Raw genomic sequence first — 27,836 nt, forward strand, 5'->3', positions numbered from 1 at the left:
AAGTACTAGCAAATTCTATTAAATTATCCAAAGGATGATGTCATCACCTTAGCTTTAAAAGACACAGTTAAATAAAGTGATTTTAGTAAGATACATCAAGTAAAGTCAGAGCAAATAACCTGTTTATGATTTCTTCAATTTCAAAATAGTACAAAGCTTTATTACAATTGCTATTGATGGACTTTTTAAAATCGTGCGATACTGTACTAATTTATGCATATATTTAATTATTTACAGGGGCTGTCGTAATTATCGTATTGTGGCAGATTATCCATAAGCATGATTAAACTGATTTTAAATACCGGTACTAATCATTTGACAGCATTATCATTTAGCTAAAAAATACACCTACTTAAAATACATACTGCAATCCGTTGTCCCATCATTCTTTGTGTCACAACATTACAATAAAATAAGCACTGTTTACTAGAATAGATATATGTATTCAGGCAATGTGGTTAGTAATTAATATATTTATGATACTATATTAGTCTGAAATAATTTGAAAGTCATGTATTTGCAAATTGATGTAATCATGGTAACTAAATTAATGAGGTCATTCAATATAACACAAGGACATACTGAATTGCTCAACACAACAACGTTGTTAGTGTGACTTCTGTAGAGGGAAGGTTTATCAGTGCTGAAGGAAGACCGATAAATGTATCATATAATAAATAAATAAATATATAATAAACATGCAGTGTAACATAAACATCACATCATCTGATTTTACACTGGTTCTAAACACATATGAATATCTGTGCTGAAATCTTGCCTCAGACAAGTGTGAATATTATGTTAACCTTTCCCCCCTGAATTATCACTGTAATAAAGTAAGCAGAGTCAACCTGTAGCTTTCCACTGATGTAGCTATGCATTGTTTAAGGTGGACTTAAAGATTCAGCCAAATTTAACTCAAGGAATCTCCAGCATATAGGTTAATTCAGATTTTTTTTAAAAATTAAACAGCTGATATCAAATGTAAAGCAACTGTAAATTAAAAACTCCTTAATGCTTATTTAATATACCCGCCCAGGTATGACTTTCAAAATGTATTTGAGATATGGTTAACGTACATGTGATGACTTGTTCAAAAGGCCACTGCATCTCTTTTACCATTTACGACAGTTCAATGCTTACAAGAAAAAAATAGTAACTTAAATGATGGTGCTTCAGCACATTTGACTGAAAATTCCAGTGACTCAGCACTCCTGCACTCTGTGGTGACTGTTCGCGATAAGGAGGAATCTTGTGACAGGAAACCCGTGACCTCAGTGCAACGCTGACTGGAACCAGTTTGAGAACATAAAAGAGGAACCACGACGACCACCATAAAACTTTTATCAGTTCGGTCTTTTTTATTTGATCTTGTTCTCAGTCTAGGATACAATTGTTTTCACACTTCTGAAATGATCAAAGCTGGAGTATTACAAAATACCAGCATAAGCAGATGAACCGTTTGTGAAACCTTAACTGCAATATTTTGACGGAAAAGGTTGCCGTTTGGCTGAAGGTAGGGTAATAATGTCAAAACAACAAAAATCAAAACACCAACATGTCATGTGCTTGAACAAGTGGTTAAAATAAATGTTCACCAAAGTTTAACTTAAAAAAGCAGACTGTACATCCAAAGAAAAGACATGAGTGAGTCAAATGACCTGTTTATTTAGCATTTTTAAACAGTGTTCCCCAGAAACGCATATAGACTTAAAAATGCATACATTATAACAATGTGGCTTCAAACGGTTTGTAAGCAACATTAGTATCAACTCTACCAAAACTGCATTATTGTTGTTCAGTCATTGTGAAAACTAATATGGATGATGTAGCAGAATACTTTTTTCAGTTAAGACCATGATTTAACAATCAGAGGTCCATGCCTGACAGAAAATAGCAATAAACATAAACAACAGAGGTAGAATAACAAGTCTTGTGTTCATTATTGCATAATCCTGGTCATTCTTGTCAAGATTGTCCTTGTACACACATATTGTGCAATTCCTGCCACACCCAGTGACAGCTGGGATCGGCCCCAGAACCAGCTTGACCATCATTAGAAGAAAATACCAGTTAACAGAAAATATATGGAAGCTACTAAAGTTGCACCGCTACCACATTGCCCTTTTGAACTTTAGTGTCCTTCAAAATGTTCACGCTATTGTATCGTTGTTGTTTTTTTGCCATTCTGTAAAGTAAATAAAGAAGTTGATTGGATAATTTAGCAATACAACAATGCTTATAAAGATTATGGATGTCTCTTCACTTGAACCTTAATATATAAGGTACCACTTTAGTAGTTAGAATCAGTTTAAAAGATTTATAATAACTATTCCAACAATCTAATGGTTTGGAATGTGTAATTACCTGGCTTTTTTTTTCTGTTACTTTCACCAATACGTTAATATTTTCAATCTTCATGTTACGCGTGTGCATGTTTAAGAACTTATTAAGGTTTATATTCATGCAGTAGGAATCCAAATGCTCTTCCACTCCACAGTGTTTCTCCACATTTCTTCCAGAATGGATGGATGAGTCCAGTCAGCCTCCTCTTTGTTTTCCTGGCTGAACAGGCGCAGGGTCTTCAGTGGGTTGGTGCAGGTGTGCTGGAGGTACTGACAGCCCTGCAGCATCAAATCACAAAGCAGAAGCTCAGGTTTAGCAAGATCCTATGAAAGAGAAATGCTTTCCTTCCAAACACATATACCATTGGGACCATCCTTGATAGAAATAGGTCCTTACAAGAACATCACTAAGTTAATGCAGAGCAGCATGGATACCAGCTCTGAAGTACAAGGCTGAATCCCAGTTCTCCTTTTTACCCCCTCCCCTTCGTCTACCCTTGCTGCGGTGCAGCAGAAGCGACACGTCACTTGAGCCTTGTCATGGTTGCGGTGCTATTTGCAGTGAAGTTGCCATCAGTGTAACTATTCGCTGCAGCTGCATTAGCTCTTCATGTTTTTAAAATACAACTAACAATTGAAAATGTGGTTCAATATTTATGGGTAGTAGATAATGATTTATTACGTGATAAAAAAATATGGAGTGGCTTTACAGTGAAAATCGATAATTGCGCTTAGTTACATTAAAGTGCTTCCATTTTTTTGTCTACGCTCCGCCAATCACATCATTAGGTGCGGTGTATTGTGGAAACTTTCTCTACCCAGTCATCGTGACTGTGCAAAACTTAGGGCTAAGGGGTAGAATTGGGATTGAGCTCTAAATGTTCAGCCCTCCCTCACCTCAGCGCTGCCCCAGTACCAGATGGCTTTGATGACACTGTGATTAGCCAGAGCAGCAGTCAGCTGGTCTCTACTTCCTGTGAGGATACTCACTAAACCTGCTGGCAGGTCACATGCCTGGAGCACCTGAAGAAAGAGAAATGCTTTATGACGACAATATCAATGTTTAAGTCGCAGGACTTTGTTTTCACTGGCACTTGTGTAAAGAACGGTCTTGCTTGGCAGGGCAGAACCCAAGTGTGTTTAAAGTGAGTAATAAATACATAAGTAAAAACCAGGGTGCTTGAATTTTCCACTTTAATGTAGAATTTGAATTTCTGTATTTACACTGATAGAACACACCTGAATGAACGTCAGGCCTGGCAGTGGATACTTCTGACTCGGGACTATGATGACTGCGTTGCCAGTAGCAACGGCTGCTCCAAGAAGCGTCACCAGAGAGTAGAGAGGATTGCTGTCAGGGAGGAGCACCCCCATAACTCCCACAGCTTCAGGCACAGAGAAGGCAAAGCCAGACTGTGGCATAGGCTGCAGGACAGAGAGTGTGGAGATCAGCTTTAACTGTAACCTGGTTCAACATTACAAACACTCCATGCACTATTATATAGTGTCTGAAATATATTTTAAAAAAATAAAATAAAAATCACTCACCAGACTTCCTCCTTTGATTTTGTCACAGTAAGCTGCCCAATCACTGAGCCTAATAATGCTGAGCTCCACTTCTTTCTCAGCCTCGTCCATTGAAACACCTGTCTGAGTGCTAATTGAAGTGGCTACGTCCCGTCTCTTTGCCTCCAAGCCTTTGGCCAGAGAGTTGAGCGACTGGGCACGAGCCGATGGACTTTTTTTCATCCAGCTAGTTCAAAATAGAGAAAGAAATTTAAAGGATGATGGAAAATTTACCAAACACAGACTTCATTAAAACAGATTGCATTGTTTTGGCTGTCATACATCAGCCGTTGATTGATTCTGAGAAATGAAAATGCATTTACTCAAACACAATTTACAATATCAAAACCTAGCCTGAGTATTTCCCTGTGGTACTACTTAAAACTCAATAAACAGACCTTGATGTACTTTAACTCCACTTGAGTTATTAGTTACCTTTTTCTGTAAGATTTGATGTCAGGTTATTATTAGCAATGGAACAAAGTGAACTTTTCTCAATTTGGACTTTTGCATTTGCCACCGAAATGTTTCGACACATTTTTATTTTTCACAGATGGGTCATACAACTTTATAGCTGTGTTGACTCAGCTCATTCTTGCTGGACTTTGAGTGGTGAAAACAAACAGTGCCAGGGTTGCATAGAACTGTACTGTCTGTCAGGACTCCAAGGCAAAATGTCCTGACAAAGTTTCAGTATTAATTTAACTTTTACAACCGCGTTAGTGGTTATAAGGAAGAAAAGAGCATATGAAGTTTAACACGTTTAATATGAACAAATTAGGTTCTCTGAAATAGAAATTGTGTAATTAAATTATGGTTGTTTTTTTTTTTAAATCCATACCTAATCATATGTGCACATATTTGTGTTGGGATAAGTAGAAAATGGATATATTTTTAAGTGTAAATGACATTTTTTTCGTGCAAAAACAAAGCCACAGTGTGTCTGACTCACCCTGGCTGAACTTTGGATGCAGCCTCCACTGCATTTCGGACGTCTTTCCGGCCTCCATCTGGACAATATCCTAAAACACCTCTGCCCCCTGGGGACTGTATGGCCACACAGCCCCCAGACACAGATTTGCATGTCTTGCCACCAACAAACTGCAGGTAGTGTTTTGGAACACTGAGGGGAGATCAGAGTTGGGGGTGATGCATGTGAATCTGAGCATGTGGAAAGAACCAAGAAGTGCATAATTGGACTTTTCAAAAACTAACCTAGCACCCAGGTCATCAGGAATGACAACAGCAGAGGCTCCTGACGATCCGAACTTTGAGTAGTCGATGGTGGTGGGGGAACGAGGATGATTAGACGAAAAAGAGGGAGCCCGTAAAAACTGGTACAAACCCTGATAGAAAGCAAAGGAAGAGAAGATCAATGACTTTTCCCACTAATATTTATGAATTCTGAGTCTTTTATAATCTTTTTATACTTTTTTTTTTACTGTGTTTGAAACGCTGCCCTGCAATAAACTTAAAGAAACTAGAACACTGGAGGAAACGGTGGTTTGGGAACAAAACAGGTGCAGGATTCAAGTGTTCTAGACTTGATAAACAGCTGAGCAGCTCACCTCCTGTCCACCATCGGTGCAGGTTCCGCTGTCTTTGTGGCCAGAGATCGGCAGGCAGGGGTCAAACACAGAATAGGAGTTAACCCAAACTGCACCAACTGACAGACTAAGATGGAAGGAAAAAGAGGTCAGAGGGGATTTCCAAGTTTCAAACCAAAACAGCACGACTACGCAACAACATAAACAATAATGGCATTAATTGTGTTGCGCAAATACAAATCTTGTCAACTTTCTCAATCAATTATCAATAAATCTTTATTTATATAGCATCTGTTACAATCAAAATTGTTTCTAGGCGCAGAAATAATAAAAAAAAAAAATCCCGACCCCTATTTTATTAAGCTAACACAGAGCCATATTGGGAGGTGATGCAAATGGTTTTGAGAATTACGTTTTAATAATGTCGCATTGTAAAATAAAGAAAATAAGAACAAATTTAGGACACAATGAATAGATGTGTGAAAGCACCTCTTTGCTGTTTCCAGAGCAAGAGTAAGATCTTCAGTCCAGATGGAAGCTGCTTGCCCATGAGGAGTGTGGTTCCCTGTATGTAAAAGATTGTTGCTGTGGCTCAGTGGGAACATCCAATTAAAAACAAACTCTTGGTGATTTTCTGTTGGCAGACAGTTGGGGTTTGTTTTTTTTACCCCATTCCTAGAGGTTTAAATACTAATTTAGATGTTTGATAATTGTAACTTTTGCCTTTGGATTCCATACTAGATCATTTCTTGCTAAGCAGTTTTACATTTTTCAACTTTTAAAATGTATCCTTTCATGTAGGATGTTCATTAATCTATAACAAAAAGATACTTCCTTACCAAGGGTCACCGCTTCTTTGCTGCTTCTGAACGTTAAAAGTGGAAGCAGTGGACCAGGAGGGGGGTTTACAACAAATGGAGAGGAGGGGGCTGATTTACACAGCACTGTGGGAGGGTACTGGGCACCTGAAGAGGGGGGTGTACAGGACTGAACCAACTAAAAAATAGATGGAGATGCACAAAATGAGCAAGTTGGTGCTTTTCAGGCTGCTTAGCACAACCTTGGCTGATCATCAGGACCTACCATCGCCCCCTGGTGCTGAGCCTCTTGTACTGCAGCATCCACCAGCAGCCTATCATCGCTGGACAGGGTGATACATTTCAATCCAGCCATACGTAGCCTGAGGCGGGCTACCACACTCTCCTCCACTCTCTCCTGCACACACAACACCCAGTGGACCTGAGTGGGGAGGGAGGGGTGGACAGCAAGGTTATATGGAGGGTCTTAAAAAAATGGCCCGTTATATTTCCTCTTGTTTGTATCACTCACGTTGGTTTTTGTTCCGAAAGCAGCTTCTATCACCCCGTCCACTGCGCTGTCAATGTCTGCTGTATCAAAGATGATGAACGCACAAGATGATCTGGCACAAATTGACACAGACAAGGGAACCCCCATCCCTGCTGTGGCTTCACACAACATCGCGCCATCCTAAGAGATGCGGGGAAAAACACTGCTGTAATATTTTACAGTTGTTCAAGCCAAAATCAGTGCAGGGCATTGTTCCACATAAGAAAATCCCAATTTCCAGCATTAAAGTCACAACTCTATACGTACTGTTCTACTAAAAAAAACTATGAATCTATGTAGTGGATATCTGATGTCAATCTCAACTGTCGCACAAACACACCTGTTTGTTGCCACCGTATGTGACATAGCTGATGCTGGAGCTCTGGGTCAATTTGGCAACCAGTGAGCTGTCACTCCCTGTTAATACATTAAGAGCTCCAGCAGGAAATCCTGCTGCCATAACAAGCTGTGCAAGCAGAAGGCATGGGGGGGCTTTGGCACGGCCAGGAACAACAATGACAGAATTACCTAAAAGGAAGATAAATCAACACCTTGTACACAATGAACAGGACCTTTTAAATACCTGAAAATGCAGTATAATAATTACACAAGGCTTTAATCTAATAAAAGAAACAAAATACAGTGGGACCTCTACTTACGAATGTCTCTACATGCAGAATTTTCAGGTTATGAAACATCCTAACGGTAAATTTTTCCTCTCGTTACGAAAGAAATTTCAGGATAAGCAAAAATACGCTACCGCTGCTACTCACAGCTCGCGGAGTTTAGCGAACGTAAACATGTTTGTAGCTGCTCTGCCATTGGCTATTGCCTAGCATCTTCCTGTCATCCCATTGGCTAGGAGGGACGTCAATATGTACAGATATGTGTGTATCCCAGCGTCGCCTTCGTTTAACTTTTATTTATTGTGGGTGTTCGTATGTTTGTCCATTAGATGGCGGTGTTACCACAAGTGTTAACGTTCGTTGCTAGTAATGACAGCTAATGTAAGATTAGCCTGTAATAAAGTTCATTTTGTTCCTGGAGAAGCCTTGCACTAAATTCCTACATTTATTGTGCGGCGATCTAATTGTAACATGTATTTGTTACATGATGCATTTTTATGATTTATAAAAAAATGTCCAAATTTCTGGGGGATTGGAACGGATTAGGGCATTTACATGGAAAACGCGTCTCTAATTACATAATTTTCAGGTTACGAAACAACTTCCGGAACCAATTAATTTCGTAAGTAGAGGTCCCACTGTACGTAATTATTTGTGCGTTTGTGTTACCCATGGCCAGTGCTGGTATGACTTTAAGGAGAAGAGAATTAAAAGCGCAGTCGTCAGAGACAACTACTACCACCACACCTGAAACAGGACAATCAAATAAGCTTGATGTGAAGATGATGAAGGCTGATGAAGATTAACGCAATGCTACTCCTATAATCTCACCCAGTGGGTTCCAGCTGCTGATCAGAGTGTCTCTGAGCTGGGCCCAGCTGCTGTAGTACTGCAGCATTCTGACAACGGTGGACGGCGAGCCAGACACCCCACACAGCCCGCACAGCTCAGAGAAGCACTGCCCGTGCTGGCCGATGACGCTCACCAGCCTTGATTGCGGATCAAAGGGAACGTGTACAGACAGCTCCATGTTAGATGGAAGATGACCAGCGCTGCCGAGGTGTGGGAAAGCACGTTTCTGGTTACCTCAGCAGGACATTGGCCCTCTGGCGACAGGTCAGGTCACTCCACACCTGATAGCCCTCAGCAGCAGAGGAGGCACACTGGGAAATATCCTCATCCTCGGCACAAACTGTGCTGCAAATAACGCTGCCTAAACAAAACGGAAAAGAGCAACTTTTTAATGATCTTTTAATAATGTAGACAAGTTTTAACTCTGTTATCAGACATATGTGGGTTATTTTAATGGACTTGCAAAAACAATTTATAATATAAGAAGGGGCCAATCTTATATGACATGTTTATTATCTCTTGACTATTCTGTTCTTTAGCTATTTACTATTTCATTGTCATGAGTACTGAAAGCTATATCAATAAAGTTGTGTTTAAATACAGTAAATTGGTGCCATTAATCATGTCCTATTTCATACAACTAGATATTTGCATTTGTATTACATGAATATCAAAATACACCTGGTACATCCCAAATGATTAATGAAAAAGTTAATTAACCAATCATTAAATAGGCTCCATTGTTTTTATCAAAGTAAAATCCAAGTAATTAAAAAAAAAAAGATGAGCTTGAGCCACAAAAGATTCTTTGCTGAATATTTTCACAAAATGAAGTCCACATAAAAATAGTATTCATGATAACACAATATAATTTAATCAAAGCAAAAGTTTGAGCTACACAACGCTTGTTAACGGGGAGCTTATGAGAATTTTATCTACAGGAATCATAAGTAAAAAGTTGATTTTCATGGTTGCATGCAGCAGCTGAGTGAGACTGGCTGAGAGTGTAGAGAGGAGGATGTCAGAGGTTCCATAACTGCTGGATCCAGGTGAAAACACCAGCAAATCCAGTAGGTGGTATCTGTGAAAGAAGTTACAGAAGCGCCTGCATGCTCAGGGCGCCCTCATACGCACTTCTAGCGCTAACGATCCTTCCAACATGAGTGATATTTAAGAGCTCAACCACTGCTGAGAGTTCAAGACCCACTCACCTGAAGAATCAGTCAGGGAGCAGCTCTGTCGGTCTGCTGGAAGGACAAATTTGCCATTTATGAACAAACCCAGAGAACGGGAGCGGTGATCCAGCCAGGCCTGATGGAGAACACATTTCTTTCAAGTTTGGCATTAAATGTTGCAATCTGTGGTGAAATCCCTTGGCATCAGAAGCATTCCCAGCTTTGGTGGGATACATGGCCTGATCCCTGAGTTTCTGATAGGACACATCCTAAAAAGAGGTTCAGAGTTTCCCCCCACACTTGATCTGTGATCAGATCAAATGTTGCCATAGGTGAAGGCTGTAAAGGCTGGACACTGACTGCTAATTGATGAATGTTTCTTTCTAAACCTCATCATATATAAAGCCCTGGATTTCAGATGACAACACAACCATCTGACGCCCAACATTCCATCACTGGAAAATGAGAACATAAGATATTCAAACATTTCCAATCATAGAGCAGCTCACCATAACATAAAAAAAGATTTTACACTTTTAAACAGTCTGAAGTCATGACAATTTAGGCCAAGAGACTTCTAAGTAATTACTGAATACTCCAGTCCAGCAATCATACTTTCAGATGCTGTCATTGGTATTTTTGCAGAAATGAACAGTCCCCAGTCATTGTGCAGTCAAAATCAGCTCCACACGTACGTGTGCTGGATAAAGAACAGTGAAAAGCCCAAGCAGAACATGTCAGTGATTTACAGACATTGGATCAAAGTTCAGAGTTTACTTCTCACGGAGTTTATCCACAACTTGCAAAATAGGAGAAATTAAAGCTACTATAAAATGATATTCTGGCATTGTGCAATCATTTTAACACAAGTGACTCAATGCAGGCCTTAAAGATCAATCGGGGAGCTCTTAAATCAGACTGAAAACGTAAAAGAAAAAGACACAGACACATCTACTACATGTACAGTCTGTCACATGTTTGTCTTGTGAGCCACAGCCGTCAAACTGTTAATGAACTTCGCATGGTTGAGTGGTCCAACTGGATTAAAGTAGATCTAACGAGAAAAGTGACCAAACATCCCCAACATGCATCACAGCATAACTTTGGGACATTTAAATCATGCGCTTATTGCCAAACTGATTAATAAATTTACCTGTGCAATAGGGTAGGTAGGAGTTGCTGTTGGCCCGGATTCCATACTTTGAAAAATATCGTACACTGTCTTGATGTTGCCAGTAGCCATAATATTTACAACTCAGAGGCAATAAATCTCCCTAGGGCAACCTACTCAGATCCTGGTGACTTTTCCCGCTATTGTAAAGTTGGGTGAGCTCAAACCTGGAGGTCAGTAACTGTGGATACAAGAAGGGGGGTCCCACTCCACGTCAAAAGCAACGTGGTACCTTTTCCGCAAACCGCTCAAAGGCGTCCGCCGTATCAAAGAGCAACATAGGAGGGACCGAGAGACTTCACTCAAGTTAACTTCCGGTATTGAGGTCTTCAAGCAAGAGCAAAGAAATAAAAAATTAGATTAGAAAAAAAAAAAAGAACTTCTTTTATAGTTTGTAAACAATATGATAAAAATGTATTAAAATACCAGATTGATTTTTAAATTAAAACTGCAGACTTTAGATGTTGCTGCACTCAGTGTTACATAGCATTTTCTTCCAATTAAAATCAGCATAACCAGTTATTGCTGCGAATATGATAAGTTATCATTTTGACCGCGGTAAGGTTTCGATCAACGAGAATTTTCTTTCTTACTGCTGTAATTGGCAGTGACATTAATCATGCGAGCTTGTTTTTTTTTTTTCCCCGACGGAGGTATTTTGCCAACGGACCTCAAAGGAAAAAGGCAGCTCGAGCATGCGCTGTAGGACAACCAGGAAGTAAAGGGCGATTGATGGGCATTTTGAGCTGAGTTGGCTCATATCTGAAGCTGATTTGTTGTTATTACATATACAAACTGGAATCAAGGGCAGATCCGTTCGTGGTGTGGAGTAATAACTTGCCTGACAAGAGCCATCTTTATAAATATTTCTTATGAAAATGCCCCGGAGAAAGGTAATGCAGATATTTGATGTAGACTATGGCAGACTGCAAACATAATAACGTCATAGCTAATGTTATTCAGGGTACAAAAACGTTTTGTGAAAATAGCCTGTAACCTCTCTAGAATTAACTGTTGCGCGCAACATGCTAGTAATTAATTGCACAGTTAGAGTATGATCAAATGCTGGTGTTTTTTTTGTGTTACTAAGTTGTAGTTTGAGATGTGTTGTGCTAATGTTTAGGCTATCTAATGATTATTGCTAAGTTGTGAGAATGGCGCTGTCTCTTCTGTTTTTTTCCATAGCTGTGCTGAATCTTGCTGTTGTTCTAAAAGTTAATGGGAAATTTGAGATACCGTTTCAAACCGTTAATATCGGTAAGCAGCACTTATTACGATGGAGCAGACTATTCTTTTGAGTGTGAGGATGGAGCGAAGCGTCCGCCCCAAAACAACGCTGTGATTGGTCGGGAGTGAAAATGAGCGTGACGTCATCAGAACGTCTCGCTCCAACTCCGCCTCCTCTCGACTGTGATTGGTCGTAAATAGTATTCGCCTGTTCTATTAGCGGCAGTCTTACGCGTTTCTCTCTAATTCTTCTTATTATTGTTAAAATAGTTGGTGTTTTGGTTGTTGGCAGTACTATAGTGCTTACTTAAAAGTAGTAATATTGCATTTGATCTTAAACTGGAGACAGGTGAAATACAGAACATTGTGTATATCAGCCTTGTCCATTTTTAGTGGACTTGGAAAACTCCAGATACCTTTATTTTGGGGAAATAGTAATTAAAATAAAAACAAAAATTTACTAGTCAGTAGCTACTTGAGCTCTGGTACCACGACCCCACTCAGCAGTGTTCTCTAATGGAGAAGGATGGATGTGTTTAAACTTACTGTTAATGTTGTTTTTTTCCAATTGGCGGCAGGTATTATTTCGTCCCACATCCATGGTAAATTGCTGAATTTGGTTTGACTGTTTATCGACAAAATGGAGCGATGTTTTTTGCCCACCATGGGATCTTTTCTGTATTATCCACTGGTAAAAAACAAAACAAAAAATAAAACCCACACACTCATTTTATTTACTGACAACACACTGAGTTGATTACTTTGTTGTTTTTGTGGTTTTTCCAGAGGACCGCTGGCAGCAGCTCAGATGGGACGGAGGACTCGGACTTCTCAACCGATCTTGAGCACACTGAGGCACCCAAGGGTTCGCGCACGCGCAGCAGTTCACGCCTAACTCGAGCATCTCTTCGTCTCAGCCAGAATTCTCAAGGTAAATGTTTAAAATAATTTCTTTACTAAACTAAAATGCAAAATAATATACAGCATAACCCCCCCATATATAATTGCTGCCATTTTTATGTTTGTATGTGCATATTTTTCTTGATGCCAAAGTTTATTGTGCATTGTTCTATTTTTATTTGATATTGTTTATGGGTTTTTTTCTGTCGTGTTATATCCTCAATTTCTAAACTCTTTTTAAAAGGAAAATAATTACAGTACGAGCCACAGTTGTGCAGTGGTTAGCGTTGTTGCCTTACAAGAATAAGGTCACGGGTTCAAATTCAGAGGCCAGGGGTTTGTATATCTGGCTACGCTGGCAGTGTACAATAGCCTCATCCACATGTTTGTTTATGACTCACAAGGTTTAAATGCAATTTAACCTTGCATGCTGCTTCCCAAAAAGATTGTATAATTTTATCAAATGTAATTTTGTATGTTTGTATGCGTCTGTGTGTGGCATTTGGTTAAACTCTGGAAAAGTCAACATGTGCTGAAACCAGCTGAGGACTGAATAGGTTTTCTTTTTTAAAAAGACACTGCTTCACTTGCAAGGACTTCTCTTTTAGTGCAAGATTATTCAAACCATAGAGGCTTCCAACATGTAGCTGCATCTTTTATTCGATATTTGGATCGAGTTATATATTGGGATGGTAAACATTAACAACCCTTCAGAATCTCAAATTTCATCTTTTCAGTTGATTTAATACAAAAGTTTCTCAACCCCAAAAGAAATTGAAAAATGTAGTTGCATGTGCCATAGAATGAAAGAAAATTCTTCCCCCTTTGTTTCTCTCCAGATAGTTGCAACCCAGTAAGGAGCAGTTCTCCAGCAGCTGTGGGGGCTGAAGAGGCCCACGACACCGTGGCAGAGGCATCAACAGCAGTTGCTGAGTCCAGCTTCTCATCGGAGCGCATGGTGACACGCAGCCAGCAGTGGGCAGCAAACAACAAAGCCAAAAAATACTCACTGCGCCAGAGCAGGTCTTCAGGCTCCGACACAGAGGCTAATGGTGAGAAGGATTTCCTAAATCAGAACATGACTTAGCTGTGGAATGATTTCCACATTTTTAGACTTTAAAAAGTTCATGCGAGAACAGAAGAATATTTGGAAGAATCTGTGTGTTTCATTCACATATTGAAGTGCTTTGCTGCTAATGTTACGAGGCCTCTCTGATAACGCTCTGTTCCTGATGATAAAGAAGACACCAAGTGTGTTTTATACGTGGGATAAATAAATACCATTGAAGGCATCTGCAGCATAGTTTCAGGCACAATAAATGGCATATCCACAGATGAAGCATATTCATTTTTATTACTTAGTACCCTCACAATGAATCTTTGTTGAAATGTGATGCAGGTTAATTCAATTCTTGAAAATATGTGTTGACAACAGAAAATCAAAGGCAAAAGACTTTAAAGCAGACTGTTCTCAGCATTTAGCTATCAGCATATGTTATTATCTTTTGAAATATGAAAAATTGATGACAAATTCCAACAAAAAATGATACGAAAAGCATCTTTGTTACATCTTTAAGTCGAGTTGAGCTGCAAAGGTTGCTAACATACAGATGTGTACATGAGACAACACATTTTCTTTTTAAATTGTATTATTAGTCAATTAATTTGAAAGAGAAAATAATAATTATAGCATAGACTTATATGAAACACATTTTATTCCCTTCTATGTTTATGAAGACGCAAAACAAAGACCAGACCAAGATGATACTCCTCCTCGCACTCCAACTGGCAACACTCTTTCATCGGAGTCAGACATGGAGGTTTGCAGCCCTAGCAACGAAGTCGTGTCATCTAGCAACAATCCCATAGTTTCACAAGAGGAGGATGAAAGATTGGCCAAAGAGCTGTCACTGAAAGAGGCCGCGGCTCATGACCTTTCCCACCGGCCGAAACGACGACGCTTCCACGAGAGTTACAACTTCAACATGAAGTGTCCCACACCTGGATGCAACTCCCTGGGTGAGGACACAACCACTGTTGTGTGCTTTTCTCTCGTTTTCTACACTCATCCCCCTTTCTGTTTATTCTAGGACATCTAACTGGGAGACATGAGAGGCATTTCTCCATATCTGGGTGTCCTCTTTACCACAATCTTTCTGTTGACGAATGCAAGGTACGTAGCACAGCACAATTTATAGCAACAGTGATTCTCATTTTAAACCAAGTTTAAAACTGAAGCAGCTTCACTGTGATGGAGTCTACGGGGCATAAAGATAGCAGCCCAAACTGAATTTGTGAAGCCTAAATGAACATAGAGCTAGCTACTGTGATGATTTTGCTATACGATGTATGAGGGGACACAGTGTTGGTGATTTTTGCAGGGCAAAAACACAACACGTGACAAACCGGCTGAGGAAAGAACACTGACACACCGCCAGGATGAGAACAGACACTCCACAAGGAGCCAGGTACAATGAGTTTTACAAGCTACCTGCTCATGGCATGTTCTCATATACTACAGGAACATTGTCAACATAGACAAAGGCACCACTTTAAGCCTAGGACCGTTTCTCGAGTCCACCTGTCTACTTCACCATGAAGGAGTATAGGAGTGTATTTGTGAACCTGGAGGTCAATATATATTCTAGGCTCACCTTTTTAGCCGCGTTGCCTTAGAGGACAAAATGAGATTCTTCAGAATAAACAAAGGTATGGTGAGTAAGGCCTGTTTGAGATACTGTGGGTGTGAAAGTGTGTCATGCACACGACTTATGTATCGCAAGAGAAGACATGCAGCTGCTATATCACATGCCCATAATAGTAAAACAGAATTTTAATCAGATTTACACTTCATTTAATTATAGTCTCTGTAATATTATTATCTTTACCTCATTTCATAATTTGGCTAACCCGGAAGGACTGACAGCATATGTTTTATTTTCGAACAGTTGGCTGTATCCATATGTTAATTATGGGCCGACACTAATTTTTAATCATAAAATATTGCTAACAAGTTCAAATTTGAGTGGTTGTAGCACAGGTGACTGATTTGTTGCTCTAATTACATGAAGGTTAATGGTCAAATCCTCTTGCCATCTACATGTTGTGTTCTTGTTGTGTTATTAAGTGTTCTTAATAATAATCACTGGCTTCCAATCACATATCTGTCAATGGGATATAGTGGTAGAAACAATGAACCAATTATAGTAGGAAAACAATCATTTATTTGTGTTGCTGTCTGTACACAAGTGTATACAGTAGATAATTGCTTCTTGGGACCCAGAAGACAAATCATTTTAATTTGTTGGTGGTTTGATTATAGATCCTTGCAGAATTTATGCAGTGCAGAACTCCTTTTCTTTGCAATGCATGCCTCTTTTGTCTTAGGCTCCTTCAGATCGTCAGCTGCGCTACAAGGAGAAGGTGACAGAGATAAGGAGGAAGAGGAACTCTAACCTCAACAAGGAACAGAAGGATAAGTGCATGGTAATGTGATAACCACCTTTTGACCTACTTCAGAAACTGAATATTTAAAAAAAAAATCCTTCCTCACTTACAGGATCATCTCCAAAACCATGGCGTTAGCAGGGAGCCGCTGTTGGAGAACATCACCAGTGATTACGACCTAGAACTGTTCCGGAAAGCGCAGGCACGTGCCTCGGATGACCTTGTAAGGAAGCAATCTCATCATCATCTCCCTCTTTTGCTCTTTTCCCTCCCTTCTGTGTTTTTCTGTGACATTACTCATATTTTGTTTCCAGCCAGTTAGCATGTTTATCAGCCCCTTCCATTTAGTCTCTTTAGGCAGTTCAGGGTGTCGGGCTTTTTGAGAATTTTAAATAGTTTTTTTTTCCTCCCAGATCGTGTTGTTTCCACTAAATGTGATAATTTTTGAGTGAGGAAAAAAATATTGGAGACTATGTCATGTGTACCCACTACCTTGGGGAGTTCCTCAAGGATCCATTCTGAGACCAATTATGTTCCCCCTCTACTTACTCCCACTTTGGCAAATGTTTAAAAGACATAAAATATTGTACCACCTATATGTAGATGATACCCAAATATCGAGAGGATGATAGATACACATCTGCTGAACAGTCTTCCAGACTCCTTCACGATTTCTGATATCAGCAGATCAGTTCTTTCTTGTCATCCCCGAAAGTAGACCACAAAGACCAGGTGGTTGATCTTTTTCTGTGGTGGCTCCTAAACCCTGGAATGAGCTGCCATTAGACAGAAAAATGTCCCCCACCTTACCTACGTTTAAATCTCATCTTCAAACTGCATTTTAGTCTTTGGCTTTTAATGCAAATGTTCTTTTTTAAAAGGTTTAAAAGGTCTTTTTTATTCTTAACTCATCACATTTTCTTAATCTTTTATCCAATATGTAAATCACTGCGCAGCACTTTGGAATGGAGTAGATTGGATCCTCTCCACAGTGTAATTAGAGACATTCTTCATTTTCCGCTTCGATTTCTTCTTGTTGTGTCTTTACCTTTTCACATCTCCCTGATCTTCCTAATCCTCCCTACTGTCTTGGCACATACAGGAAAAGCTTCGGCTGGCTGGTCAGGTGTCAGAAGGCAGCAACATGATTAAAACCATTGTGTTTGGGCGATACGAGTTGGATACCTGGTACCACTCGCCCTACCCAGAGGAGTATGCCCGCCTAGGGAGGCTTTACATGTGCGAGTTCTGTCTAAAGTACATGAAGAGCCAAACTATCCTGCGAAGACACACGGTTTGTTAGTTGTTTTTTTTTATACTGGAAACAGTCCGAGTTATAGCTTTATGGTAGACAATTTTCTCACTAAATAGATGATTGTGACGCGCAATACAAGATAACGCTATGATTCTGTCTGCCAAGTTAAACCTTGGACAAAAGCAAACATTCTAGCAGTCTAATCTGAAACAATAACACTCACCTCCGTCCACCTCAGGTAGAGAATCGCTGAGAATTTATTTCATTTTTGTCCAAATGAAAGTGTAAAATTAAAGCAGGCACAAAATGAGTGCAGGCCACTTCAAACACTATTCACACTGTTTTGATGAAAACCAGGTAATAATTGCATTCTTGGACCAAACTATTGGGATATAAGCTGTATATTTTGTATCTGTGATGCAGTTTGAGAAGTGATACGGCAAATTTGGGGTCAAACATTACTGGTGTGTAATGATTTATCAGGTCAGAGGTTTTAATGTGAGTAATAACACTCACAAGTGACTTTATTATTAACCTGTGATTCTTCTTGTTCTTGTTTATGTAGTTGGTTGGTTTTATGCATGTGAACTTAGCCCCATTGCCTCCTTTTTCCATATGCCATATTTAGGCAAAGTGTGTGTGGAAGCACCCTCCAGGTGATGAGATCTACAGGAAAGGGAACATCTCTGTCTTTGAGGTGGATGGAAAAAAGAACAAGGTAAGGCACTAGTCTTGCAGCAATGGTTGAATATAGACTCAACAACAAAAAGAACTTCTGAACCGGGGTTTTTCTCTTTATTACATTAATTAATCAGAAGTAGGCCTTAACTGTGGAGGATAGAAGTCAGAAATCTACTAGACTCAATCAAAGAAGAGATCTTGAGGAGAAGAAGCTCTGATTTCTCTTCAACATTTGTAAGAATGTAGACTAAAAAGTTCCGTTATTCAAGCACTCATATTTTCACTATGCAAGGTTGGATAGTGGTGTTTCTTTTGTATTATGCCTGTTATTGAAGGTAATATGGATAAATGGAAATACTTGTTATCTTAGACCTTTAGGACACAGAGAAGGTTTTGTATACCTTTATTTTATGTGTCATGGTGAACGCAAACTTAAATCAATTAAATCAACAGTCAAGCTAAAAAGGAAATGCTATTTCTTTTTTGCTAAGTGCATCCCTATTTCCATCCCATGTGGTTTCCTGAGCTTGGCACATGCTTATTTTAAAAAGCAGAGTGCAAAAGAACAGCACAAGCACGTTGGACATTTTTATTTTTCTTAATGCATCATTGCAGGCAAGTTAGATCACATCAGCACTCATCCTCTGCATCCAAGCGGAACATTGCTCTGAATTACATGCTAAACATTGAAATAACTTTCCCTAAAATGGAAAGTTGTGTTGGAAGGATGATCAATGCATGTGAGATGAGCCTATTGGTAAAAGTATTATGTATAATGATGTTCTTTTTGCAGATTTACTGTCAGAACTTGTGTCTGCTGGCCAAACTCTTCCTGGATCACAAGACTCTGTATTACGATGTTGAGCCTTTTCTCTTCTATGTCATGACTGAAGCCGACAACACAGGGTGTCATCTAGTTGGATATTTCTCCAAGGTAGAAATGCGAGGCTTCTATAGCTTCACCAATCCGTTGCTGCATGGTAAATTATGTCCTGAAGAGCTAAGGGGAATCCGTTCATTATGTGCTGGATTTCCTTGCATTATATGACTGAACACACACTAAAGCCTTGGGAAGACTTTTCTTCCTATTTTAAGCTTCCATTAATTCAAGTAGATTTCAAATATTTCAATAATTTTTCAACCTTATAGCAAACTAAGTATTATTTTTAGAGATGCTCCTCATTGGAACGCATGATGATTGTATTGAACTAAATTTAATGTCAGGTCCAGTATTTTATAGCTTAACTAATGAACATTATGCACCTCCTATACAGTAAATTTGCATTATACGCAGCTCAGGACTAAGACCCATAGGAAAGAAATAAGAAAGAAGTAATTAAAGTGAATTGCAGTTTATTACTTTTTCTACATTAAAAAGCCAGATGAACAACATTTTTATGGGGACCATTTGTTTGGCTGCAATACCAACACTATAAACAAGCCATTAAAGCTGTCCTAAATATAAAAACATCATCCAAAATGCTCTGTAGCTGCTGTAAAATCCTCATTTTATATTATTATTTCATGGATACTAGGTAGGAGGAGGAAATATTGAAACTATATTATCAGAACACAGATTTACACATAGACCAGTTAAGCAAAAAAGCACCTAAAAATGCTGCACACACGATGCTTACTTCTCTTACATTATTGCATTTTGCCCCAAGATTTGATTAAATGTTTAATTCTGTGTGTGCAGAGGTGGAGTTTATACTATCCTGTTGAATCCTTGTTTGAACATATGACAAACAAAGCTAAATACGTTAAGATAATCGGAGATCTGCTTTTGCCATTAAACAAGTTTTAGAACTGTGCTGTCCTTCCCTGCAGGAGAAGAATTCCTTCCTAAACTACAACGTGTCCTGCATCCTCACCATGCCCCAGTACATGAGGCAAGGCTATGGGAAAATGCTAATCGACTTTAGTGAGTACAGACAACAGAAGTACACCCTGTTATTACCACCCTGTGAACTTCATCATTACCTTAAGAGTAGCCAAGAGATGCTGCACAGCAGAGCAACTGATTACTTTTTTGTATATTTTTATTGAAGAGAAATGCTTTTTGCTGCAGTCTGCCACTTTAGAAAAAAACAGCCCTTTTTTTCCTATTTATGAGAGCAGACCTTATGATCTAACTAGCGTGTCAGTAGATGCAGTACGTTGAAGTTGATGTTGTTTTAAATGAAAGGAAATCAAATTTATTTAAAACCCAAAATCACAAACATTGTTTTCCTTGGGTGGCTTTACAAGCTGCACATTCGAACCAGTTAAGGATAGACTTAAAAGAACCTTTCAACATAAATGAGTAACGCTGAAGTACAGCCTGGAAGAAAGAGAAATGCAGTATAGGTCACATATACAGAAGACATCAAATCAACAATATAATGTATATATTCTTTACAACCGGAGATATCATAAATGAGTTGGAGGATGTGGCTTAAATGCTGTAAGGGGACACTTTTGCTAGGGCCAGCCATTCTGTACTATGCTTTCTTCCCTGGTCTCCCTGACCAGTTGCCCCTGAAACATTGATATATGGAAGGCATAATGCTGCCATTAAATGACTGCTACAGCATGAACACATGGCTTTATATTTTTCAAAATAATTCACCCTTGTAAACGTCTATGATTGACTGCATGAAGCAGATGGTTCATACTTCATGACCATGTTTCATGCACTGCGTATAACAAGTGTACCTGGTACAGTTGCATTTACACTAGCCAAATAATCCAAACGTGCTTGGGCACAGTACAGCTGCCTCGAAAGAGTGCACCCTGAGAAAAGGGTAAGCAAGGTTCCTTTTCTTCAATTATAGCTTCTACATCACATCATCAGTTTTGATTTCTCCTGAATATTCAGTGTTATTCAGGCAATATGCTGAAGCAGCATAAGGAGACACTATGGTGATGAATAAGATAAAGTACAGCTTACCAACATCTCTATCTTTTCAGGTTACCTGCTGTCCAAGGTGGAAGAGAAAGTGGGCTCACCCGAGCGCCCGCTGTCTGATCTGGGCTTAATCAGCTACCGGAGTTATTGGAAGGAGGTGCTGTTGCGCTACCTGTGTAACTTTCAGGGGAAAGACATTTCAATCAAAGGTAAGAACTAAGACTACATGTCACAAAGACCTGAGCGGGTGGAAAAAAGAAAAGAGGTTCACGGGGAGATGGTGCTATCGGTAATGCAGGCAAATGTACAGTTAAAGAGTAGCAGCAATAAAGTTCAAAAACGGGAGGATCAAGTTAAGCCATCAAGTCACTTCAGTCTATGCCAGGTCAGAACTGTTTTGCCACATGCATTTCTGTGTTCTAACTCTTTTTCTTTAAAGGGGACTTTTGTAATTTTCTTTTTCATTGTTGCCCTTTCCATTACCCAACTGTAATGCAGTGCATTGCTATGTAATTGCAATGTAATGGAAACATTCAACTGCATTAATGTGTCGTTTTCTATTTTCGTTTTCTATTACTTTTCACAAATAACTAACTCACAGTTAGCAAAAGAAAACTCTCTTCACACTCGATGTAGTACTTCAGTAATAACACCATGTTCTGTCACCCCCCCCCCCCCCCCAGTTTTCTTTTGAGCTATTTTTCCAGTGTATCTTTCTGTTATTTTGAATTTTCTTAGGTGTTTTCAGCTCACAAAGATAGAACACTTGTCAATCCTCCCTGTCTCCAGTTCTCTTCAGGCTGTGCTCTGCCTTTACTGCTCATTTTTTGAGAGATTTATAAATTGATCATTTTTTCCCTCCCTAACTGCTTAAATGCAATTTTGCAAGTATGCTGATTGTATCAAAATAATTAACACAACTCACAAAACCACACACTCAAACTGTAAAATGCCTCATATATCCCTCAAAATGAAGCGCTGCAACCAAAACTACATTATTAAAATCAAACTTTTGCACCAAATGGCACACAGTTCTTTCATTTTACCAGAACACTGCTGTGCATGAGTGCTCACCTGTGGTGTTTCTGCTTACTGCCTGTCTGAGCTGATAACAACTCACCACTGAACTGTTTGGCCAGGTAGCTCATATATTATCCAATTAGCTAATGTGGCTCACTTTGAATGCCAACGTTTGGACGCGGTAAATGTGTAACTTTTGGTCAGATTGTTCTGTCTTATGCGGAGAACCTGTCATACGGTCAGTGCATTTAAAAATGTGAGTTTTTAAATTGCATAATGTGTGTAAAGCATAAAATATGTTTGAAGTTTTGGAGACTTGAGAAAAAGTTTTTATGCGTGTTGTTTTAGTGTGTCAGCAATTTGGAAAAAACTAAAAACCAAACTTTATTTGACATGAATATAAAGTCGTGCGTTGATTTATCCATACTGTACACTACCCTGCATAAAATAAAAAATGTAAATTTAATCATTGATTTTCCTTTTTATTCCCAATTTGTCAGCCTCGCTCGTATATTTTCATAAAACACAAAACATCTGCTTGATGGCTGCATTCTAATTGGCTAAACCAAAAAAACAGCTTGCTGTCTTTAGCATTCAGCTCAGATGTTTGTCTTTGTTACTCAACAGTAGTCTCTTATTCTCACCTAATTCTGCGTGTGTTCACAGAGATCAGCCAGGAGACGGCAGTTAATCCAGTGGATATCGTCAGCACCCTGCAGTCGCTGCAGATGCTCAAGTACTGGAAGGGAAAACACCTGATTTTAAAGAGACAGGTTGGAAATGATACCGCTAAATTCCTAAAATCTAAACAAATGTTATGCAGTTTTGTTCATTTGATAGAGAATTTCATTTCTAGTTAGATATGTAGTTATTTTGGGGTTTTGGCCATTTAAAAAATGCTACTTGAACTCATAGTTGTATGCAATATAGCAAAATTATAACAACTGTTGTTGACAAAATGACTTAATAGGCTTCGAAATACCAAATAAAATACCATCCTAAGACAACAGAAGATGAAAGTCCCAGGTCATGCAAAACAACAAATGAATCTTAAAGAATGTTTTGTAAAATTGGCCGTAAGTGAAAAATTTGGGGATAAAACTATGATGGGTGATGGGTGATATGTTCATGGTTGCCTGCAGGTGAGTTACTATACTCTGGACTGATGAAGAGGCCTTTGATCTGAGCCCACGTATAAGTTACACCTGAATAACTTATATTCAAAATCATGACGTGGCAGCTAAGGCATTATTGTAGCCAGGCTTAGTTGATAGAAGCTACATTTTGAAAAATGCCTGTCAAATATACACACAGATTCTTATTGAGAGGGTGTTGTAACACAACAACCTCTCTTATTTTCAGTAAGAAAAAGAACAGTTTAATAAAGGCTGCAGTGACCTTTTACATTTTTCTTTGGTTATCAACAGCAAAAGAACAGAAAGAGCTGTTATATTTCCTAAAATTGATCCAAGGATAGCAAGTACAGGGAGAACAACAGGGGGCTCAAAATGGACCCTTGAGGGAGCCCTTCAGGGCTACAGGGTCACAGAAGAGGAAGATTTGCCAATTTTGGCTGAAAGAGTTTACCTTTGGTGTGTGTCGTTAATGTCAAATAAATAATCACATAAATAATTTTAGTTATTATTTACAGTGCTAATGTTCTGATTTGCATTTGTTTGAGCAAGCAAGTTCCCTTTTGTTTGTGTAGGACCTTATTGATGACTGGAAGGCCAAGGAGACCAAGCGGGGTCATGGCAAGACCATCGATCCTACAGCCTTAAAATGGACACCACCTAAAGGGACGTAGAGGATCTTTTCTCTCCAGATCCACCACGCACACACTGATCTTCCACTGCACAACAGCATGCTCACAGACACTAACACACACTCCTGTATAAAACATTTGCAGCAGACGCAGTCACTCATTTCCAGTCAGCCGTTACTCTGGGTTCAGCAGTCACTGTTATGACTCAGGAAACTGCGTTCAGTCCAGCAAACACACAACTGACATCATAGGATATATCAGATAAAATGACATTAGAACAAGGAAAATGTGAGAAGGGATAATCAGATTAAAAAGGGATTTTTAGGGAGACTGCATTTTCATACCAGCCTGCATTAAATTAAATATATTCAAACTATATACAGTAGTCTGTGGAGCAAACCTGTCAGTTTAAATGTTCTCAAAGACATTGCTAAGCTAATTCTAAAATAAGAGTTATGGTTTAGATGTTCAGGAAACAATAGTAATCTAAAGAATGGAGATGGAGTCTCGACAGGTGGTCTGTTGAAGACCATAACATAGCACCATTATTAATTTGTTTTGTTTGTTAATTTATAAATTGGGAAAATAATAAGAAAAAAAAAGACAGACTTTTCACAGTTCTGCACTTTTAAATTTATGAAGGCGTGGCACTTATGAATGTGTGTGTAAATTATAAACATTAATATGTTACAATTTTACATGAAAAATGAACCAATTGCACCATTTTTAACATTCCTTATAGTTTAATGTCTATTCGTGTCAGCAGCCTCTGACAAAACAGACAAAAAGGCCAATTCCCTTTTTTAACTTTAAAAAGTCATGTTTTTGGGCCCTTTCTTATTAATATACACTTTGATCTAAACAAAATATGGCATTGTCAAATTTGTAAAATACTTTACTGTGCGTTCAGTTCCCTCAATCACCCTCTATGATCACAGATAATGCAAAAAGTAATGTATGTAGTTCATGAGCAACGAGGCAGCAGCTGGATACACTAATCTAATCTTGGACAGCCATTATTGAACCTGCACTGCATTGAACTCTGTTCTCGAGACGGTCCGCGTAAGGTCAGAAGGATGTTGACTCGCATTAAGCTGACAAAAGACCTCCTGGCCTGACGGTGACTTAGCAGATAGTATTATGAGTAAATATGCGCACGCCTGAGATTGAATTGAACGTGTCGGTATTCGGTTTTCAAAAAGTAATTTTCCTGTCAGTGCCAGTGTGTGTCTAAACCCAGAGCTGACAAACATTCTACAGAAAGAACTCATCACCTCATCTACTTATGTTAGCCATCCCCTCCTTTCTATAGCTGCCAGTGGCCGTGTTTGGACTGTTACTAGGATGACATTTACATGGATATGTGTTGTGACCACCTGTCTTCTCTTTGTTTTTTTACCTTTTTTTTCGTAATGACGGATGTGGAGCTTAAGTGTGTTATTTTTCTGTCATTTCTGTTTATTTTGGTAAGTTCTTAATAATATTTTATACTGTTTCTACCTCTAAAGTTTATCACTGTATGTTCATTGGGGCGGGGCATGTACTTTGTATGTTTTACTGTGATCTGTCCAGCCTTAGACTGTTTTTATACTAGATTTTGTTATTAAAATATATTTATGTTAAAATATAGGTCAACTGCATTGAACATAGATACAAAGTCCTACTATAGGAACGGCTACCTTGTGAATGTACATTTTTATGTAAATTTGAATATTGTTGGGAAGATATTTAAAGGAACAAGATGAGTCTTGGGTTCTAATATTGTCTTATTTTCCCAAATAAGACGGTTACATTTCACTTTTTATCATCTGCCATTTCTTCACTCTTTTAAAAAGAGACTTCTTACAAGAGGCACTGTTCTAAGCAGCATTAAGATTTTTAAAAGTTGGTATTTTTGACATGTTTACTCTCAAATAGCTTAAGAACAATCGCCAGGCACCATTTTTCGGCCTTAAAAAGGAAAACATGGGATAAAAATTGTAAAATAATAAAAATGAAATGTAGGAATCTGCCCTTAAGGTGTGAAGGATTAGATGTGTGCTCTTGAAATTTGGCCAGTTTGAGGTTAGTTCTTACTTCGAATTCCAGCATCAAAGGTTCACAACATGGGATTGAAGCTCCACCCCACATCCTGGCTATAAAATGACATATGTCACATTATGACATAAAACATATAACTGATTTTGTTTGTCTTTTCCCATTTCACCCTGACTAAAGCTAGCTGAAGGCTTACTAAAATGCAGACCATAAATGTCAAACTCTTCCTAAAAACACTACAAAAGAGTTCAGACAGCAGTTAGCTGTGAAATCGGAGGCGTTTAGACAAAAGGTGGTCGTTGACGTTGTCCCTGAGTCCGTTAAAAATCAAGTGTTTTTTGGTCTTCATAGCCTCAAGGTGTGTTTGCTTTTCTCTATTCAGAACAGTTGTGTTGAACTTCAGTGTCACAGTAGTTTTCTTGTTTCTAGTGTTGTTTTCTTTGTATCTTCTGTCAGATGTGAGATACAGAACATGTATGATTTCTCATTTATTTTTCTTCTCATGTTTGGTTCTGCTGGATCTTCATTATAGTTTTTCATCTTTGAAGCAGTTCTGGTCTCAACACATCCTCAATAAATTCTCAGAAATGTAATGGATGAAAATTATTCACGCTAATTCGTGTTTTTACAGGGAAGTGCCCTTACAGGGAAGTGCCCTTACACCTGTCAACAATTAATTCAACAATTAAATTCAAAAATGGCTTGACTGCCATTTCCTTTTTTCGATGGTTCTTGTTTTGCCCATTGAAGCTACGTGTGTTGGACCAGAGTGCAGGGTTTTTAGATTTGATTCTGTTCTCACAGGACTCGTCTTGCCTTTCAGCGCAACATAATGTCAGCAAAAGGACCTTCATTGCTGTGATCATGTGGGCGTATTTGAAGTTTAGGAGTCAAAGTTGCAGATTCTAATGTGCCAGTGGCAGCTATAAAAGACCAACATGTCACAGACTTCACATCAGGTGAACACACCTTTCACAGGCCACAGTGAGCTGTTGTAGTTCTGCCGGCTGCTTCCTATTTAAACTGACAGCAGAGACAGAAGTAGCGCTGCATCAACATGTAGCTTGGGTTGTGCTTTTGTACTCGCTTTCCTTCCAGCTTAATAAACACAGATGCTGAAACACCAGTTGAGGTCTGGTCTCCTGTGCTGCTTTGACTTGTGACTTGTGACCCAGAACCTTTTCTGCCTTCAGTTAACAGCCTTGTGGGAAAATCATCCATCAAAGTCAAACCAGTCATTCATGTTAAACAGAAGTGAAATTATTTCAAACAGACCGGAGAACACTGAAGGACATGGGCCAGAATTCAACCAGCATCCTTTTTAGTATGAGTCTCTCTCTCTCTCTCTCTCTCTCTCTCTCTCTCTCTCTCTCTCTCTCTCTCTCTCTCTCTCTCTCTCTCTCTATATATATATATATATATATATATATATATATATATATATATACAGTATATATATATACAGTATATATATATACAGTATATATATACTGTATATATATATACAGTACAGTATATATATATACTGTATATATATATACTGTATATATATATATATATATATACTGTATATATATAGTGTTTATATTATATTCTGTGAGACAATTTTAAAAGCAATAAGTAAATAATTGGAACATAGCACATACTGTATAGAAAAAATCCTAAAGTTTAAAGGAAATATCAAAGTGGCTTAAAACAGGACTTTATCAATGGTTCATGATTATTTAAACAGATACATATAGTAGTTTTATAGTTATCTCTATTGCTATACTCTTTTTCTTTATTATAGAAATCAGTTTGGTTTCAAATGTTTTCCTTGGATCAACTAGACTTTTTTAAAGAACCTAATAGAAATTCAGTTGCCTTTAACACCAACATGTAGACACAGATACACCACACTTCAGGTGGTGGTACTGTGGTCCACCAGTTATAGTTCAGGTGGTACTGTGGTCCACCAGTTATAGTTCAGGCAGCACTGTGTTCCA

General features: G+C 38.7%; 2 protein-coding genes and 1 long non-coding RNA gene across 4 annotated transcripts; 2 read left to right on the plus strand and 1 right to left on the minus strand.

Annotated features, from left to right (window-relative positions):
* Window positions 1-1,337: 1,337 nt before the first annotated feature.
* On the minus strand, window positions 1,338-11,239 carry aldh16a1 (aldehyde dehydrogenase 16 family, member A1). The gene is made up of 17 exons (XM_057015065.1): window positions 10,612-11,239; window positions 9,495-9,594; window positions 8,518-8,644; window positions 8,263-8,420; window positions 8,101-8,178; window positions 7,146-7,333; window positions 6,788-6,946; window positions 6,542-6,697; window positions 6,298-6,454; window positions 5,948-6,023; window positions 5,480-5,585; window positions 5,127-5,257; window positions 4,864-5,034; window positions 3,894-4,098; window positions 3,585-3,770; window positions 3,243-3,368; window positions 1,338-2,624 (listed from the first exon to the last, which is right to left on the minus strand). The coding sequence occupies exons 1-17, from the start codon at window positions 10,699-10,701 to the stop codon at window positions 2,463-2,465; spliced, it is 2,376 nt and encodes a 791-aa protein (XP_056871045.1). The 5' UTR covers window positions 10,702-11,239; the 3' UTR covers window positions 1,338-2,462.
* On the plus strand, window positions 3,225-3,897 carry LOC130515067 (uncharacterized). Its single transcript, XR_008947128.1, has 2 exons — window positions 3,225-3,490; window positions 3,578-3,897. It is a non-coding gene; the product is annotated as an uncharacterized LOC130515067 (long non-coding RNA).
* Window positions 11,240-11,335: 96 nt separating the features above from the next.
* On the plus strand, window positions 11,336-26,977 carry LOC130515065 (histone acetyltransferase KAT7-like). 2 transcript variants are annotated; one of them, XM_057015066.1, is made up of 16 exons: window positions 11,345-11,522; window positions 12,435-12,547; window positions 12,643-12,787; window positions 13,596-13,808; window positions 14,494-14,775; window positions 14,847-14,929; window positions 15,138-15,224; window positions 16,144-16,242; window positions 16,316-16,426; window positions 17,306-17,497; window positions 18,087-18,176; window positions 18,933-19,073; window positions 19,970-20,063; window positions 21,092-21,238; window positions 22,716-22,822; window positions 23,758-26,977. In XM_057015066.1, the coding sequence occupies exons 2-16, from the start codon at window positions 12,497-12,499 to the stop codon at window positions 23,854-23,856; spliced, it is 1,941 nt and encodes a 646-aa protein (XP_056871046.1). In that variant the 5' UTR covers window positions 11,345-11,522; window positions 12,435-12,496; the 3' UTR covers window positions 23,857-26,977. The 2 variants fall into 2 exon arrangements, with proteins under 2 accessions (XP_056871048.1, XP_056871046.1); XM_057015068.1 differs by lacking the exon at window positions 12,435-12,547 and having other exon boundaries at window positions 11,336-11,522.
* Window positions 26,978-27,836: the final 859 nt, after the last annotated feature.

Source organism: Takifugu flavidus, chromosome 18 (assembly GCF_003711565.1).
Source record: "Takifugu flavidus isolate HTHZ2018 chromosome 18, ASM371156v2, whole genome shotgun sequence".
Classification (NCBI taxonomy): domain Eukaryota; kingdom Metazoa; phylum Chordata; class Actinopteri; order Tetraodontiformes; family Tetraodontidae; genus Takifugu; species Takifugu flavidus.